General features: G+C 34.2%; 1 protein-coding gene across 2 annotated transcripts; it reads right to left on the reverse strand.

Annotated features, from left to right (window-relative positions):
* Positions 1-922: 922 nt before the first annotated feature.
* Positions 923-16,463, reverse strand: LOC113042113 (carnitine O-palmitoyltransferase 1, liver isoform-like). Of its 2 annotated transcripts, XM_026200695.1 has the most exons (20): positions 16,356-16,463; positions 16,200-16,252; positions 14,304-14,446; positions 13,188-13,327; positions 11,643-11,814; positions 11,301-11,402; positions 11,080-11,217; positions 10,291-10,368; positions 10,101-10,208; positions 9,372-9,459; positions 6,483-6,678; positions 5,933-6,121; positions 5,703-5,808; positions 4,714-4,830; positions 4,448-4,612; positions 3,955-4,083; positions 3,475-3,630; positions 3,097-3,210; positions 2,926-3,018; positions 923-2,222 (listed from the first exon to the last, which is right to left on the reverse strand). In XM_026200695.1, exons 3-20 carry the CDS (start codon positions 14,442-14,444, stop codon positions 2,094-2,096), a joined length of 2,361 nt encoding a protein of 786 aa, XP_026056480.1. In that variant the 5' UTR covers positions 14,445-14,446; positions 16,200-16,252; positions 16,356-16,463; the 3' UTR covers positions 923-2,093. The 2 variants fall into 2 exon arrangements, with proteins under 2 accessions (XP_026056480.1, XP_026056479.1); XM_026200694.1 differs by having other exon boundaries at positions 16,200-16,415.
* Between the last annotated feature and the right edge of the window lie 313 nt (positions 16,464-16,776).

Here is a 16,776-nt window from a genome sequence, read left to right on the forward strand (position 1 = left end):
GCTTTAATGCAGACTATATAGTGATTGTACATGTTTGATGTTGATGAGCGTATATTATTCATTTAGCAGTAAAACCAGTTACCATCTTCATGTCCTTCACAAATATAATAGCTTTTGGTATTGTAAGTTCCAATGCAACAATTGTGTTCTATCATATAGTGGTTATAGTAGTATAGTAACATGCCTTGCATCTCTTGCGTTCTTTTAATTATTCTGTCAGTAATTGAAAGGAATATCTCACACAAAAATGAAAACTAGACAAAATGTATTCACTTTCAGGCCAACCAAGATGTAGAGGAGTTTGTTTCTTCATCAGATCTGGAAAAAAAAATTATTATATCACTCACTCAGGCAGCAATTAATGCTCTGAAGTGAATGGGTGCCGTCAGAATGAGAGTCCAAACAGGTGATAAAAACATCACAAGTAATCCACACCACTCCTGTCCATCAGTTAACGTCTTGTGAAATGAAAAGTTGCAATTTGATAAGAAACAAATCCACAATTAAGGCATTATAACTTTAAACCATCACTTTAGGTCAAAATAACATAACAAAATTACTTAAAACAGATTTTTTTTCTTGTGAACGGTGATATTTGATCAGTGCATATTTCTCTCCTGATTCATGATGAGATTACGTTTTTATGGACTCGTTCAACTGTTTTACGTTAAAAACCTCTTAATTATCAATTTGTTCATTACAAACACACAACTTTTACTTTCTTGTTGATTACTTCGGGATTATTGCGATGTTTGGAGATGATCCAAGCAAGTAATGGAATGCTAAATTTCTCTGAATCCGATGAAGAAACCTATCTAAACTCATCTAAATCTTGGATGACCTGTAAATTCTCAGAAAATCATCTTTTTTGAATGAAGTTTTCCTTTAAATCACACTCCTAAATTTTCTTCTTTTTAAAAAAAAAAAATTTATTATAAATGGTTTACTATGAATATTAACTGCATTATAATCACGAGCACATTTAGCTTTGAAAGCATCCTAATGCAATTTAATCAGTTCATTAGGAGGTTAACCACATCATTTAATTCCAAGTTCACACTATTTAGAATTAAAATCATATCAGATTTTGTACTATAGGAGACGTCTCTTATGAATACAAGTAAACAGGAACTATTTGCAAGTGACTGGCCTTGATTTATTTTTGAAGTTAAATCAAGTATTTGAAACACCTGAGATAATAACAGAAATCTGTTTTGTCGTAAATGATTTCTTCTCAGGACATTGCTTTCTTTTTGCCTATTACACATATTTAAGCTTGCTAAATACATTGTGAATAATTATTAAGTTATTTTATATTAACTTAAAGAAACAAAGAAAAAGAGTACATTTACATAATAATAAAAAAACAGTTAAAATTAATAGACTTAATAGTGAGATCAACAAATCAATGTATATGGACAATCACATTAAAACTGCAGTCACATGTAATATTCTGAGTCATTAGTCACTGAAATCGTAAATATACATCTGCTCTGGGTTTCAAGTAAAATGACACAGGATTTTAGTCCAAAGTCAAGTTATTCTAACACCTCAAAATATCCAGTTCAGATGAGGAGTTATTATTTGGATGTGATTTATGGTCCTGTAAGAGCAGTGAAGTGCCTTCATCAGAAGGAACAGAGGTGATGCATTACTGAGATCCTCGCTCAAGCTTACCTTTAATGAACCTACAACCATTACATTAACTGGTCAGATCAGTAACCATTAGACGCTAATCATTTCAATTCTTCATTAGATTTAAAAATGAGGACCAAATTAAATCTAAACGGACTGGTCCTTCTGGAAAACACAAAAGGCTTTCCGCTATCAAACTATCTCTTGCTTTTAATGCTCTTTCATACATTTTATTAAACTAATACTTTTTTAGACGAAGCAGCTTCCACCATCATGTTGTTTCATGGCTTCATGGCATCGATTTCTACAGCAAGCATGGAATGTATGAATGCATGTTTGTACAGTATGTAATAACAAACATGCATTCAAACGAACACACACACACAAACACACTACTTTCTAGTTCTATGTGACCTCGTGTCTTCTTCTGACCGTCATGGGCCTTTTCGGTTCGACCTCTACAGATCTTTTTTGCTTTTCTTCGAGTGGTTCTGCTCAGCTTTGGACGGGTCTAGTTTCTCCGGTGACATCAGCTCCAGAAGATCCTCAAAAGCCTTCTTGATATCAGCTCCAAACTTGTGAGAATCCTGCAATTCAGAAAGGATATTAATCATAATTTTTATTAAACACTGCCATAACCACATGTAGCATCGTACAGAAATTCATAAATGTTTTATATATCTTATATCATATATATCTTAGTTTTTGTCCTAACCAGTGTCATTTTTGAATTATTTATATACTATTATAGTTTGTATTTACATTTTAAATAATCCATTATTTTTATATTTTTAGCTTTTAATTAATTAATTAGTATTTATTTCTTATTTTTTATACATTACCATTTATTTTCAATTCCGTTTTAATTTTAAGTTAGTAATTTGTACAGTTCATTGTAATATTTAAATACACTATGCGATTAGTCTTTTTCTTTCAGTGCGTACTATTATAATATTTAGGCCTATTCATATTTTATGAGCTTTTATTTGTATATTTTCAGCTTAAGATTTAGTAATTTTGTTACATAACCATTTTTTTAACTTCAACTTTATTCTATATCAATTATCTGTTATCAATATTTCTAATTTTCATTTAAGCTTTATATTTAATTTTTCACCTTTATTTACCTTAAATACCACAAACAATATTGAAATGGTTTTTATTGTAGTTTAGATCCTAACCAACTTCAAAAAAATTAATTTTTTCAATTAGTTTACTAGTCTCAATTTTTCCCTTTTCTGTAGTTTTAGGATATCGGTGATGGAAAAAAGTAGATGTTGGTGTACTAACAGTCTGAGGACATGAGTGTTTGCAGGAAATGTGCAGGTTGATCATGTTTTCTCCGATGATGATGTAAGACACTCCGTAACCATCATCTGCAACCTGTCAAGAGCACACAAATGAAAATAAATGAAATGCACACAAAAGAAAAATTTGTGAATTTGCATGAATATTTCTGACCGGGCCAAATCCTCCACCGCAGGTGGTGTAGTCAGGGTGGTTAACAAAATCAAACAGCTCCACCTGCTGGAGAGGAGTCTGACTGGTGGACAGACGCCATGTTTCTGAAAGCACCTGAAGAAAACACACACACACTTAATAAAATAATAATTGTTTTATTTGCATAGGTATTATTTCAGTAGCAAGAATGAGAATCTTTTTTTATAACGGTAATGAGAACTGTCATGAATGCAAAAAAAGAGGAAATTGTGAAAGAAAAAATGAGGAAATTTTCTTTGCACAATTGTTTCTTTCATTTATGCAAGGGCATTTGCAAGGAAGCAAAAATCACTTAAACTTCCCTGTTGAGCAGATATATAGTAACTGTGTGTCACACACCTTGTTAAGGAAAGGGGACTCCTCTCCCAGGTATTTGGACACGATGTAGAGACAGAAGAGATGTCGGTCTATTCCTCCTCCTGTCATTGCCATCCTGTACAGATGCTGGTGTTTCTCAGCCGCCGTGCGGAAGAGACGCCGACACACTTCCTTACTCTACAGTCACAGAGAAAGAGATGTTCAAATATGCACTCCTGTTTGAATTTGTATTTGATTTGTGAACTAACTGTTCTTAAATGTAGCAATACAGTGTGAAATAATGTATTCTAACGCAATATAAACCTACATTCATTATTGCATTAAATTGGGAAAATTATAGCGTTTACAGTATTTGAATGCATTTTTTTATGGCTACCATCATAACCTGGGTTCCTCATGGCAATTAAATTTAACAGCATTTAACAAACGTTTATGTCACAACAAGATCCGAGCATGTAGCTGTTCTTCATCAATATGTTGATGTATGAGTGGATGGGTTACCTCTCCTCCCTCCAGAGCTCTGATGAAGGCGCAGCTCTCGCTGGTGCAGGAACGCACCGTCTCGGTCCGGCCCTCGCGGAACAGACGGGTCATAGACGCTTCGTAGGTCAGAGAGAACGTGCCTCGATTCTGGATGTGGGGAAGGAACAAGAACGAAAGAATATTATTGTTTTATCAATTATTTAGTCAAGTTTATATTTTAATACAATATAAATATGTTTTACATTTTTTTTAGCAAGTTTTGTAAGCTTCTAACACGTTTTAACACATTGTTAGCAGGTTACTATCATGTTAACGCCTTTAAAGTCTTTAAAGTTTCTCATATAAAAACCTATCTAGGGTTAAAAGATGAAAATTAAATGTATTGTGCCACACTGTTTGTGAAGCGTTACCTGATCATATTCATTATTAATGTAATTCTACACATTCTGTTAGTGTAAACTATTGGAGTTCACTACATGTGGTTTTGTGTGTTACGTGGGTTTAATCTTACCCTATAATAGGCCAACTGTAGCGCAATCTGAATGAAGGCATCCGGGCTGATCTTACACTTTTTGATGTCACCCTTGCCAAACTCTTGAATTGGCAACACATGAAAGTCGACATCATCAGCTAGAGCCTGTGCCACAGCAAGAGAGCGTTCGATACGCTCCTGACACTAAATACACATACAGGAAGATTAATTATTCAGTGTGTCCATTAGCGGTCACCGTATACTCATATCTGTAAACATTAGAAGATGTGACGGTGTGTTTGTACCTCTGCAGGTATGTCCCAGGTCAGTCTAGTAGGTGGAGGAAGAGAGGAGGCCACGTCTCCTTTACAGTGACCTTCTTCAGTATAACCCAGCTGGAAACTATCGGTGGTCATCACATACTTAGAGAGAAAGAGAGACCGCAGTGTTTGAAAACATAACAACAACAACAACTATACTGCATTTACTGAATAATAATGCAAATCAGCAAAAGAATAATGAAAATGTTATTTAAACTTAAAGGGTTAGTCTAACCAAACATATAGCAGTGTTAGTTTTATTAACTAAAACTATTAAAATATTTACTGGAACTTAAGATTCAATAAAATAAAAATTACATGAAAAACAAACAAATCTGAAATGTTGCCTTGAAAAAATTACTGAAAAGTAATTACAAAAAAAAAGTAAAAACCTGAAGAGAGTGATTTAATAATAAAAAAAATGGACAAAAGCATACAATATCACTAAAACTAAAGAAAACTGAACAAATAAAAATAAAAGCCAATTAAAATAATATATTTTTTATTATTAAAAAATGGGTTGATGATGCATTTTAGTTTTCTTTGTTTTTACATTTAGATTACCTTTACTATCTTCTTAAACTTGCATTAATTTTTAAAAATCATAAATAGGTGTATAATGTGGTGAATGTAGTCTAAATTAATATCAATTGTTTTATACTGTACATTATAATGTTGTGATGCCTAATTTCCCTTGAAGGATGTAAAACAATCAATTTATATTTTCCTTTTTTTTTTAAATACAAAATAGAACAGAATTTTCATAACATTGACAAAATAACTATCTGATCAGTGCTGTCATTGTATCCCTATTATGTAAGAATATTTAATTCAAACTAGACTATGAAGTCTTATGCTTAAGACAAGAGAGTTCTTTGAATGACAAGCATCATTAATGAGCTTATCTGGTATTTTACTCATTCATTTCTGTATTTTCTAAAGAAGACTCTCATTTCTCTCATTCTGTCTCTCACCTCCCACACGTGAGCCATTATAGGTGCGTCTGCCCAGGAGTGTTCAGCATTGAGGCCGTTCTTCCCATTCTTATACACCACCACAGTGAACGACTTATCAAACCACCTAAAACACAAACACTCAGTAAAGACAAATCTACAAGACTATTTATTCTATTGACAATTAAGTCAACATTTAGCATGTTTAAAAACGTAACTGATGGACAAATTGGGACTGAAAATCATCTCACCTGTCGTAGCATTTGCCGTGCAGAAGGGACTTGGCATAGCGATCCAAATTGCCAGCAGGATCATCTCCCCTCATGCCTTGCTCATCGTCATCCAGGGCAACAAAGAACGCCGCTTTCTCAATGCAGTCCAGAGATCTCTTATTCACTCCTGAGCTGAAGAACTCTTTTCTGGCCTGAGCCCAAGGGATTCTGGGAATGAAGTTCAAACATCTGAGCTTTGGTGGCAAGAATTTAAAAAAGTATTCTTGGGAGGGTTTCCGTAATATACAGATTTATATCATCAAGAAAGATTCTTAATATAAATGCATGTGAAATACTGAAACTTCACAGTTAACATTGATGTACTAAAATAGTTCAAACAAAAATGAATAAACTATAAACAATGGGAAAAAAAACTAATAAAAAGATAAAAGCAGAACTAAATTACTAAAACTTACTCAAATTAAAATGGAAACTGAAAATACAAAATAAATCTATTATACAAGAAAAACATTCTCTCAATGATACTAAAACACATTAATATATTAAGGTATTTTATACATGTATGTACCTGTCTCCTGCCGTCAGAGCCGCGAGTTTGGCCTCTCCGGGCACTGGGGGTGATGGGTTGTCCATTATACGCTGAATCTGTTGCTCGATCTCTCTGGGAGACAGCATGCGGCCGGCGTGGTACAGCCACAGACGGAAATAACGGCCTCGGTGGAACACCGCCACATACTCGCTGTCCTGCCAGTGGATCAGGGAGTCTAAATACACACAGAAAACTAGTAAAGGAACACCAATGCTCACCGTTCACACTTGCAAATGATGCCAAAAATTCATTAGAAGATTCTCAGAGAGGAGGACACATCTGATCTGAGTGGGTTTGACTGGGGCCGGTCTGTGTGTACGGTACAAACCAGGTCTGTCCAGGGTGTGTGTGAATGTTTATACGGTACAGTAAGACGTGTTTTTACTTGACACTTCCAGGAAAAGACTAAAGTCAAACATCTTTTCATCCTAGAAAGTATGAGGAAATGTGGTGGAGGAAAGACTGAAAAATTAACATTTTGAACTTTTGAACTGTTATTTTAAAGAGATTATTAAAGGAAAGAACAAATAAACTGTATATTAGTAACAGTAACTATATATATATATATATATATATATATATATATATATATATATATACAGTATTGTTCAAAATAATAGCAGTACAATGTGACTAACCAGAATAATCAAGGTTTTTAGTATATTTTTTATTGCTACGTGGCAAACAAGTTACCAGTAGGTTCAGTAGATTGTCAGAAAACAAACAAGACCCAGCATTCATGATATGCACGCTCTTAAGGCTGTGCAATTGGGCAATTAGTTGAAAGGGGTGTGTTCAAAAAAATAGCAGTGTCTACCTTTGACTGTACAAACTCAAAACTATTTTGTACAAACATTTTTTTTTTCTGGGATTTAGCAATCCTGTGAATCACTAAACTAATATTTAGTTGTATGACCACAGTTTTTTAAAACTGCTTGACATCTGTGTGGCATGGAGTCAACCAACTTGTGGCACCTCTCAGCTGTTATTCCACTCCATGATTCTTTAACAACATTCCACAATTCATTCACATTTCTTGGTTTTGCTTCAGAAACAGCATTTTTGATATCACCCCACAAGTTCTCAATTGGATTAAGGTCTGGAGATTGGGCTGGCCACTCCGTAACATTAATTTTGTTGGTTTGGAACCAAGACTTTGCCCGTTTACTAGTGTGTTTTGGGTCATTGTCTTGTTGAAACAACCATTTCAAGGGCATGTCCTCTTCAGCATAGGGCAACATGACCTCTTCAAGTATTTTAACATATGCAAACTGATCCATGATCCCTGGTATGCGATAAATAGGCCCAACACCATAGTAGGAGAAACATGCCCATATCATGATGCTTGCACCTCCATGCTTCACTGTCTTCACTGTGTACTGTGGCTTGAATTCAGAGTTTGGGGGTTGTCTCACAAACTGCCTGTGGCCCTTGGACCCAAAAAGAACAATTTTACTCTCATCAGTCCACAAAATTTTCCTCCATTTCTCTTTAGGCCAGTTGATGTGTTCTTTGGCAAATTGTAACCTCTTCTGCACATGCCTTTTTTTTAACAGAGGGACTTTGCGGGGGATTCTTGAAAATAGATTAGCTTCACACAGACGTCTTCTAACTGTCACAGTACTTACAGGTAACTCCAGACTGTCTTTGATCATCCTGGAGGTGATCATTGGCTGAGCCTTTGCCATTCTGGTTATTCTTCTATCCATTTTGATGGTTGTCTTCCGTTTTCTTCCACGTCTCTCTGGTTTTGCTCTTCATTTTAAGGCATTGGAGATCATTTTAGCTGAACAGCCTATCATTTTTTGCACCTCTTTATAGGTTTTCCCCTCTCTAATCAACTTTTTAATCAAAGTACGCTGTTCTTCTGAACAATGTCTTGAACGACCCATTTTCCTCAGCTTTCAAATGCATGTTCAACAAGTGTTGGCTTCATCCTTAAATAGGGGCCACCTGATTCACACCTGTTTCTTCACAAAATTGATGACCTCAGTGATTGAATGCCACACTGCTATTTTTTTGAACACACCCCTTTCAACTAATTCAACTAATTGCCCAATTGCACAGCCTTAAGAGCGTGCATATCATGAATGCTGGGTCTCATTTGTTTTCTGAGAATCTACTGAACCTACTGGTAACTTGTTTGCCACGTAGCAATAAAAAAATATACGAAAAACCTTGATTATTCTGGTTAGTCACATTGTACTGCTATTATTTTGAACAATACTGTATACACACACACACATATAAACATACATACATACACACACACATACATATGTGTATGTATATTCATATATTCATACACACATATATAAAGAAAAGTATATAATATGTATTTTTGTGGATCAAAACCTTTCATTAAAGTTTTCCTAAAACCTAAAAACCAAAATGAGCTCGTTCTTAGGACAAGTCTGATGAACTTTTTTTGATCTTCTTCAAACGTTGACTACTGTATATTTAGATTAATAAACCTAGTTGTCTGTTATTCATCAAGTATGCATTCGATTGATCAGTGACAGTAAAGACGTTGCAAAGATGTTACAAAACACTTCTATTTTAAATAAATGCTGTTCTTTTAAACTTTCTATTCATCAAAGAATCCTGAAAAAATGCATCAGTTTCCACAGAAATATGAAGCAGCACAATTGTTTTAAACATTGATGGTAAGAAATGTTGCATAAGCACCAAATCAGTATATCGGAATGATTTCTGAAGATCATGTGACACTGAAGACTGGAGGAATGAAGCTGAAAATTCAGCTTTGACCATAGAAATAAATTACATGTTGACATATAAATACAAATAAAGACAGTTATTTAAAACTGTAATAATATTTCTCAATACTGCTATTTGTTCTTGGCTTACCCGTCTCTTCTCCTGGAATGCGTGTGGTGTTGAAGATCCTCTCACATTGAGCGGCACACAAAGGAACATTTAAAACTGGCACGCGACTCTAAAAGACAGTTACACTGTTAGTCAAAGTAACCAAAACGTAGTTTTAATTACACAATTAAAGGGACAGTCCAACCAAAAATATTATTTAAAAACAATATTAATTCTCACTACAATATTTTAGTTTGGACTACTCCTTTAAGAATGCTGTAAATGATATGTAAATGACCTGTTATCAGTATCTAAACTCCACGTGGCATAGTTTAAAAGTTTGATCATCAAAATGGGCCAGATTGCTAATATGATGATATATAAATGCATGTAATATGCTAAACTGATTAATATTGTATGTTAATTGGACTCGAGTTAAGTTCAAACCGAAAAAAAATCAAACCGAACTCTTGAGGACGTTTTATGGTGTGTAAAATTACATATACAAAGCACAGTATACTTGTAGTACTAAAAGTTGAATTTTTTTCCAGTTATGTTCTCTTTAATGCAAATATGCCAAACACAGACTCAGGACACAGAGCCCTGCCGGTCTTCTCTATTCACACACAGTCTCCATCAACCATCCATATCCTAACAAAGTTCAATGCACAGCTAAAAACAGCTCTGCAATCAATCTCTGTCATCGCTCGGGGTGGCCAGACTTTCACCCCTCGCCCGATAGCATCTGTCAGCGCTGTAATGTGGACTCACAGGTTTAATTTCCTCTCTGTTGAGTTTCCTGCGGTACAAGAGGCAGGCATGCAGTGTGTTTCCTGCTCTCGCGGCTTGAATCGGTGTAGGCGTCACATAGAGGAAGTCCTGAAGATGAAAGAGAGGGACTCAAGAGACTTGAATATGAAAATATCACTTTAGAACTTGTTTATGCATCTGTGAGCCGTACCATTCCATAATAGTTGCTATTGACCATGATTGGGCCACGCCCCCTCAGGTAGACATACTCCTCCCACCAATCACTGACCTGAAGATGCAAGCGCAAGAAAAAAACGGTTAGGAAATCTTTGTTACATCCTACAGTTCAAACCCACTAGCAAAATATGATTATCAAGTCAACATGAAATTAAATTAATAAAATTATTATTAAATGTTATATTCATTTTAATATGTTTAAATTAAATTAAAATTAATATTAAATAATAATATTAAAGTATTAAATTAAATATTAAACTCCTTGATTTATTAGCACACTATTTATTCTTTTTTTTTTTTTGCTTATGTAATGCCCATATTAAATTAAATATTTAATAAATATTGAATTCCTTGTCTCTGCTTTTTAAGACACTATCTATTCTAAATAAAATATAAATGTAAGCCTATCCTCTCCTTGTATAACCTTTAATTTGGTATGTGATGCCCATATTAAACTTAATATTTGATCAATTTGAAATATTACAGAGTTGCAAACAGGTAAGGGGGAAAAAATGTGAGAACATGGCACAGATAAGGGGCAAGCTCCACACAGAATTTCTTATAATGATATTTGCATTACATGCTTATTTGAAGTTACTTAAATAAAATGTATATATTTTTTAAAAAGGTAATTATTATTATATATATATATATAAAAAAAAGATTGTTTAAAGTGAGATTAGGGAAGCATTTTTAAGGCTGCATTAGACGATTAACAGGCATTTTGTGAAGTTTTTGAGTATGGTTTGCTGTTTGCTCTCACATAGTTGGATGCCCACATGGCTTTCAGTTTGAGGTACCACTGCAGGCGGTTTCCCAGACTGCTCTCAAACTCCTTGGCCAGAGTCGTCATCTTCTCATAATCAGAATCGCTCATCAGTGGACGTGCAGACTCCAGGAACTGTAAGCAGGAGAGAATGTTAACAAATAAAAAAAAAATCCCCCATATAAAGTGGTTTGGTGATGACGACATTATGATCTCACCCTCTTAACGGTGTCCTTCACTGCTGGAACAGGCAGGTTGGGCAGAGATCCTTGGTAACTGTACAATAGAGGCTGTCTGCCTGAGAAGATCCTGACCATGGCCTGAAAACAAGCATATTTGGTAAAGTGTGTGATTTTGATGAAATTAAAATACTCTTCAATACAGTTTATTATGCATTGACAATTATGCATGAGTAAATTATTTGTAGGATGGTTCCCTCAAAGCCCGGCACAAACACACTGACTCCACCATAGCTGCAAAAGTCCAAACTTCTTCTTTATTCACCGTAACAGGTCGGGTGGTTGTAGGTTAGGTGTGTCTGGTAATAGGACTGTACTAACCGCCCAGACTTTGGTGGTGTTGGACACTTTCCCATGCTGTTCAAACATCCAGCCGTGATACGACAGTAACTGCTTCAGACAAAGCCTCATGGTGAAGATCAGCAACAACCAGAGCAGAGTGCTGAACAACACTGCAGAAACCACCGTCCGGCACTGAATGCTCAGAGAATCTCTACAGACAAAGAGACACAATATTACACTGCTGTATGCAATACTGTAAATAATGTTTTATTAGTTGATGGGACACTCTATGAAAACAGATGCAGTCTGATTTTTTAAGCACATTTTTGAAAGATTTTAAATATCATATCAGACAAATAATGTATTTAAGTGTTCACTTTCATTGAACTTTTAGATGATTCATTTTGTTTATTATGCAAAATCAGATCAGATATTTTAATGTCGTCCTTGAAAGTGTCCTGTCCATAAGTTATCTTCTTAAAAGTATGATATATTCAATATGACAGTTTTTTTTAAGTAGTAAATCATTTTTTTAAAAAGGAAAATAAGACTGGAGAAACAACTAAATTTATTTTTAATAACACCTGCTATTTTAAACAAAAAATAAATATGTACATTGCTATTCAAAAGCCTGGGATAGATTTTTTTTATTTTACACATTTCTTAAATAATTATTTTATGTTCACCAAGGCTGTATTTATCTGGTCAAAAAAAGCAGTAATACTCTTAAATATTATTATTATTTTTATTGTAATATATTTTAAAATGCAATTTATTCTTGTGATGTTTTGCTGTATTTCCAGCATCATTACTCCAGTCTTCAGTGTAACAAGATTCTTCAGAAATCATTCTAATATGCTGATTTGCTGCTCAAGAAACATTTATTATTATCAATGCTGAAAACAGTTGCTTTTTGATGTCTAGAAATTTCAAAAGGACACTTATTTCAAACAGAAATCGTTTGTAATATTATAAATGTCTTTATCGTCACTTTTCCTCATACTTGCTATATAAAAGTACTAAATTCTTCAACAACAACAACAAAAAAACATATTGCTTCAAACTTTTGAATGGATGAAAGAATAATGTCTTAATGCTAGCTGTTGTTTCCAAATATGTTTTAATCGGAAATGCAACAACCGCAAAACACAGTGCTCCTTGTAGCGAAAACATTTGATTAAATTAAAATGACTGGATTATTGTTAATATATTTAGATTTTTTTTTAATATTAAATCACACAAAAGTTAGAACCAGCTATTTATTATTAAAGTCATTGTCACACACATATGAGGGACACAAAATAACATCTGTTCTGTAGAATAACTCTTTTGCTTTTGTCTGAAAGCATCTGAATGAAGGTGTGTAAAGGTACACCCTCTTTGGGAATGTGTTTATAAGTTCATGGGTGGGATCCCCGTATTTTTTTAAGTTTCAATGTGAGTTACATAAGAGGATGACAAATGTTTCAGTGTATGTTTGAGCCACTGAAGCGGTTCACACTGCAGATAATTCATTTGTTTTGCTAGTTCTCTCTTTAAAGAGCAAGGGATCAGATTTCCCTTTGGTAATGTGACCTCGATTACCCGACTGGCAGATGTTCCTGGATTTTAGCGATGAGGCCCATGGAAGGGTCCGAGCGTGTGTACATGGTGGCCAGGATTGCGATGACAACAAACAGCCATGAGGACGGGCTGGCAGGATACACACCAGTGATCACGTTGTTCTGTACAAGAGAAAGAGTAAACAAACACAAGGGGAAAAAATGAGGAATGATCTCCAGCATAAACAAAAGACACATTACGAAATCCAGCTGGGGAACGTGTGACAATAAACATTATACAAAATTTCTAACTGAGCTATTTGCTTTTGTAAAAGAGCCTATATTGCTCATTTTAGTGTTCATGTGTGTATATAATTCTAAAATAAATGCATTTTATAATCAATTACAAAATTCATTATCGACTTACACATTATTACATGCACAAAAATAAACAGAAAATGGACAGATTTTGCAGATGATGACAAAATAAAATCTAAATTAGCTATTTGGTTTTATAATAAATAAATGTTTGCTTATTTATTGTTAATTTGTGCATCTCATCCTTAAATAAATAAATGTGTATTTTATAATCAAGTATACAGATGCATCAGCAACATTAAAAATACTATTACATAAAAATAAGTACAAAATTGACGGATTTAATAAGTGATGAAATAAAATCAAGATGTCATTTGCTTTTGTAATAAAGATTTTATTGTGCATTTAATTGTTTGTTGTGAATTTTATCCAAAAATAAATGTGTTAATAACCAATCAGATGCGTTATCAACATTAAATGCACTATTGCATAAACATAAATAAGTATAAAATTGACTGTTTAATAGATGACAAAATAAATAAAAATGAAAATTGCTTTTGTAATAAAGATTTTATTGTGCATTTAATTTTTACATAAATAAATGTTTGTTTTTATAAATATTTGTTTTATAAACAAATATAAAAATAAACTTTTAAACTTTTTGACACACACATATACACACATATATATATATATATATATATATCGTAGTATAGCATATATAGTACAAGCAATTTCTCACATAAATTTCATCACAAAGGATATTAAATGCATTGCAAATAGCACTTCATGTTACCTTTAAAGCTGTTAGTACGTACAGTATAATGTAAGTTTAGTTTACCTTCAGCCGTGTGACCCGTTTCTTCCAGGAGCGGAGGCCTGACAGATAGACCTGTCTCAGGGCCTGATGGGAAAGCTGCAGGTCGATCCCCTCTGGAGTGATAGTGAACTGAAACGCCACAGCCTGATGGGCTTCTGCCATTTCTAAAGAGTGTGTGAGACAAAGACAGAAGCTTATAAAAACAGCAGCTCAAATTTCCCTGCAGCAAAGGTACAGTACTTAGTGCATGATTGCAGCCCTTGACGTCCATCGCTTTATCTCACTTACACTTAGTTGAACCCCATCCAGCATCCATTATAAATCAACAAGTTGAGTTATGATCCATTAAAGCAAAAGCAGTGAGTGCTGATACAGACGTTTCTGTTAAGGGCTCATTTTATGCCTATAAAAACCGCTCAACAGCTACGAGAGTCTGCTTCCAGCCTGTGTAAATGAAGGGACACTTCCTTCAAATCTCTTCTCCTTTCTGCCTTTATCCAGCCTTGTCATGCTTTCATTGCTCATTCAGACTAGACACTTAGACTTTATATATAAATAAAACATATAAATAAATAAAATCACTCCCACATCTACATCCAGACAAGATGTATCTATGGCAACAGTGTTGTTATGGAAACCAGGAGCAAAGGGTTCCCTCATGACTACCAGTCTGCTCAACCAAAACACAGTTACAGTGTTCATCAACAATCCTCTTCATATATACAGTGATGCACAGAGGTTTGGCAAAAGAATGCAAAAAGCAGCAATGCAAAAGCAGCTTTACATTGTCAAAGATTTTTATTAAAATAATTTACATACCTATGCATTTGCACTTGAATATAAACAATTCTTATAAACAAACAGCATTGATATTGTTGAGTAAAACTAAAATAAACTAAACATAAATATTTAAAAACTAAAACTGTCTAAATGAAAATATGATAAACTTCTAAATATTAATTATATATAAATATTAATAAAAAACTACACTAAACATAAGTATGTTGGGTTAAAATAAGTCATATTTGGATTTAATTAGTTATTTTTAATATCATGGATTTTTGAGTCATGAATATCAAAGCATGTTTTTAGAGTAATACCATACGTGACATGCTCAACTCCATACACAACCTCAGGAAAAAAATACTAAACATTAATCAAAGTTCTAATAAGAAAGTACGTTCAAAATTTGGGTATGCAAATACACAATCCCAGATCAGCCTATGGGACACCGCTTTCTAGTACTAAATCAAACTCAAGAAAATATGCAAATGAGGCCCTTTCACAAACGACCGGAAGAGGGCGCTGCACAGAGATGAATTGAATGACCTTTAACCCAATTAAAAAAAACGACTTAAATTAATTCACATAGGTTGCATTAGATCAAAGAAATATTGTCATTTGGAACAATAAAGCAATACTCAAACACTAAAAAATAAAAAAGTAACAAGACGAACAGGTGCTAGACTTTAGCAAGGGTTTATCGATTAAACGACATTTAAACCCTCCTACAAAGACACTGGCCTTTTTTTATAAAAGGGTCTATTGCAAAACAAAACAGTTAATCATTAATCACCGATATTGATCTAAAAATAAAAAAAACTGTAAGACACACAGACCTAGAAACACAACACACTGCCAATATAAACGGCGCTTGATCAACATGTGGGGAGCTTTATAAGATCAAAATGACAGCATGCAGCTAAACTGGGAGTCCAGTGTCATTAAATAGAGATGGAAACATACATTTAAGCATGACCAAGGCCAATAGCGGATGATGCTTAACCACACCAGCTATAAAAAGCGTAATCTTAATAAACATCCCACAAATATCCATCATCCATCGTCTCCAGCACACACAGACCATCCGCCTCAGATTAGCATCACAGTGTCAGAAAGCATCATTCCTAACGTTACCTGCTGTTTACTGATGACGGGAACAAAGTGACTGGCTCCTCTCCTCCCTTAGGCTTTTGAGGAACATAAACACAAAAAAAAATTGACAAATAAGCGCGTAATAACCCCAATATAGATGCTAAGGGGTTCACTAGTATGAAGCGTAACTGTAAGTACCTTTGATACAAACTGCGAAAGAATGTAACAGATACAGCGAAAAGGGCGGGGAAACCAGCGGCTCGGAAGTGAGCTGTGATTGGTTAGGGAGCTGCTGACGTGTGCGTGGTGCAGCTTGACGAGCGGACTGGCAAATCAGCGGATAGAATGCCGCGCAAAGCGTCGGAGGCTTCGCTGTGATTGGACGTCACGGCTGTCAAGCAAGGCTTACGGCCAAGCATCAGTGACATGGTTTACATTTTGAGTTTGGGTGTGGAGTGGGGAGAATAAAACGCAACAAAAAAATATTATATATATATATATATATATATATATATATATATATATATATATATATATATATATATATATATATATATATATATATATATATAAATATATTTTTTTTATATATTATTATTAAATCACTTAAAGAAAACAT

This window comes from Carassius auratus, chromosome 24 (assembly GCF_003368295.1).
Source record: "Carassius auratus strain Wakin chromosome 24, ASM336829v1, whole genome shotgun sequence".
Classification (NCBI taxonomy): Eukaryota; Metazoa; Chordata; class Actinopteri; order Cypriniformes; family Cyprinidae; genus Carassius; species Carassius auratus.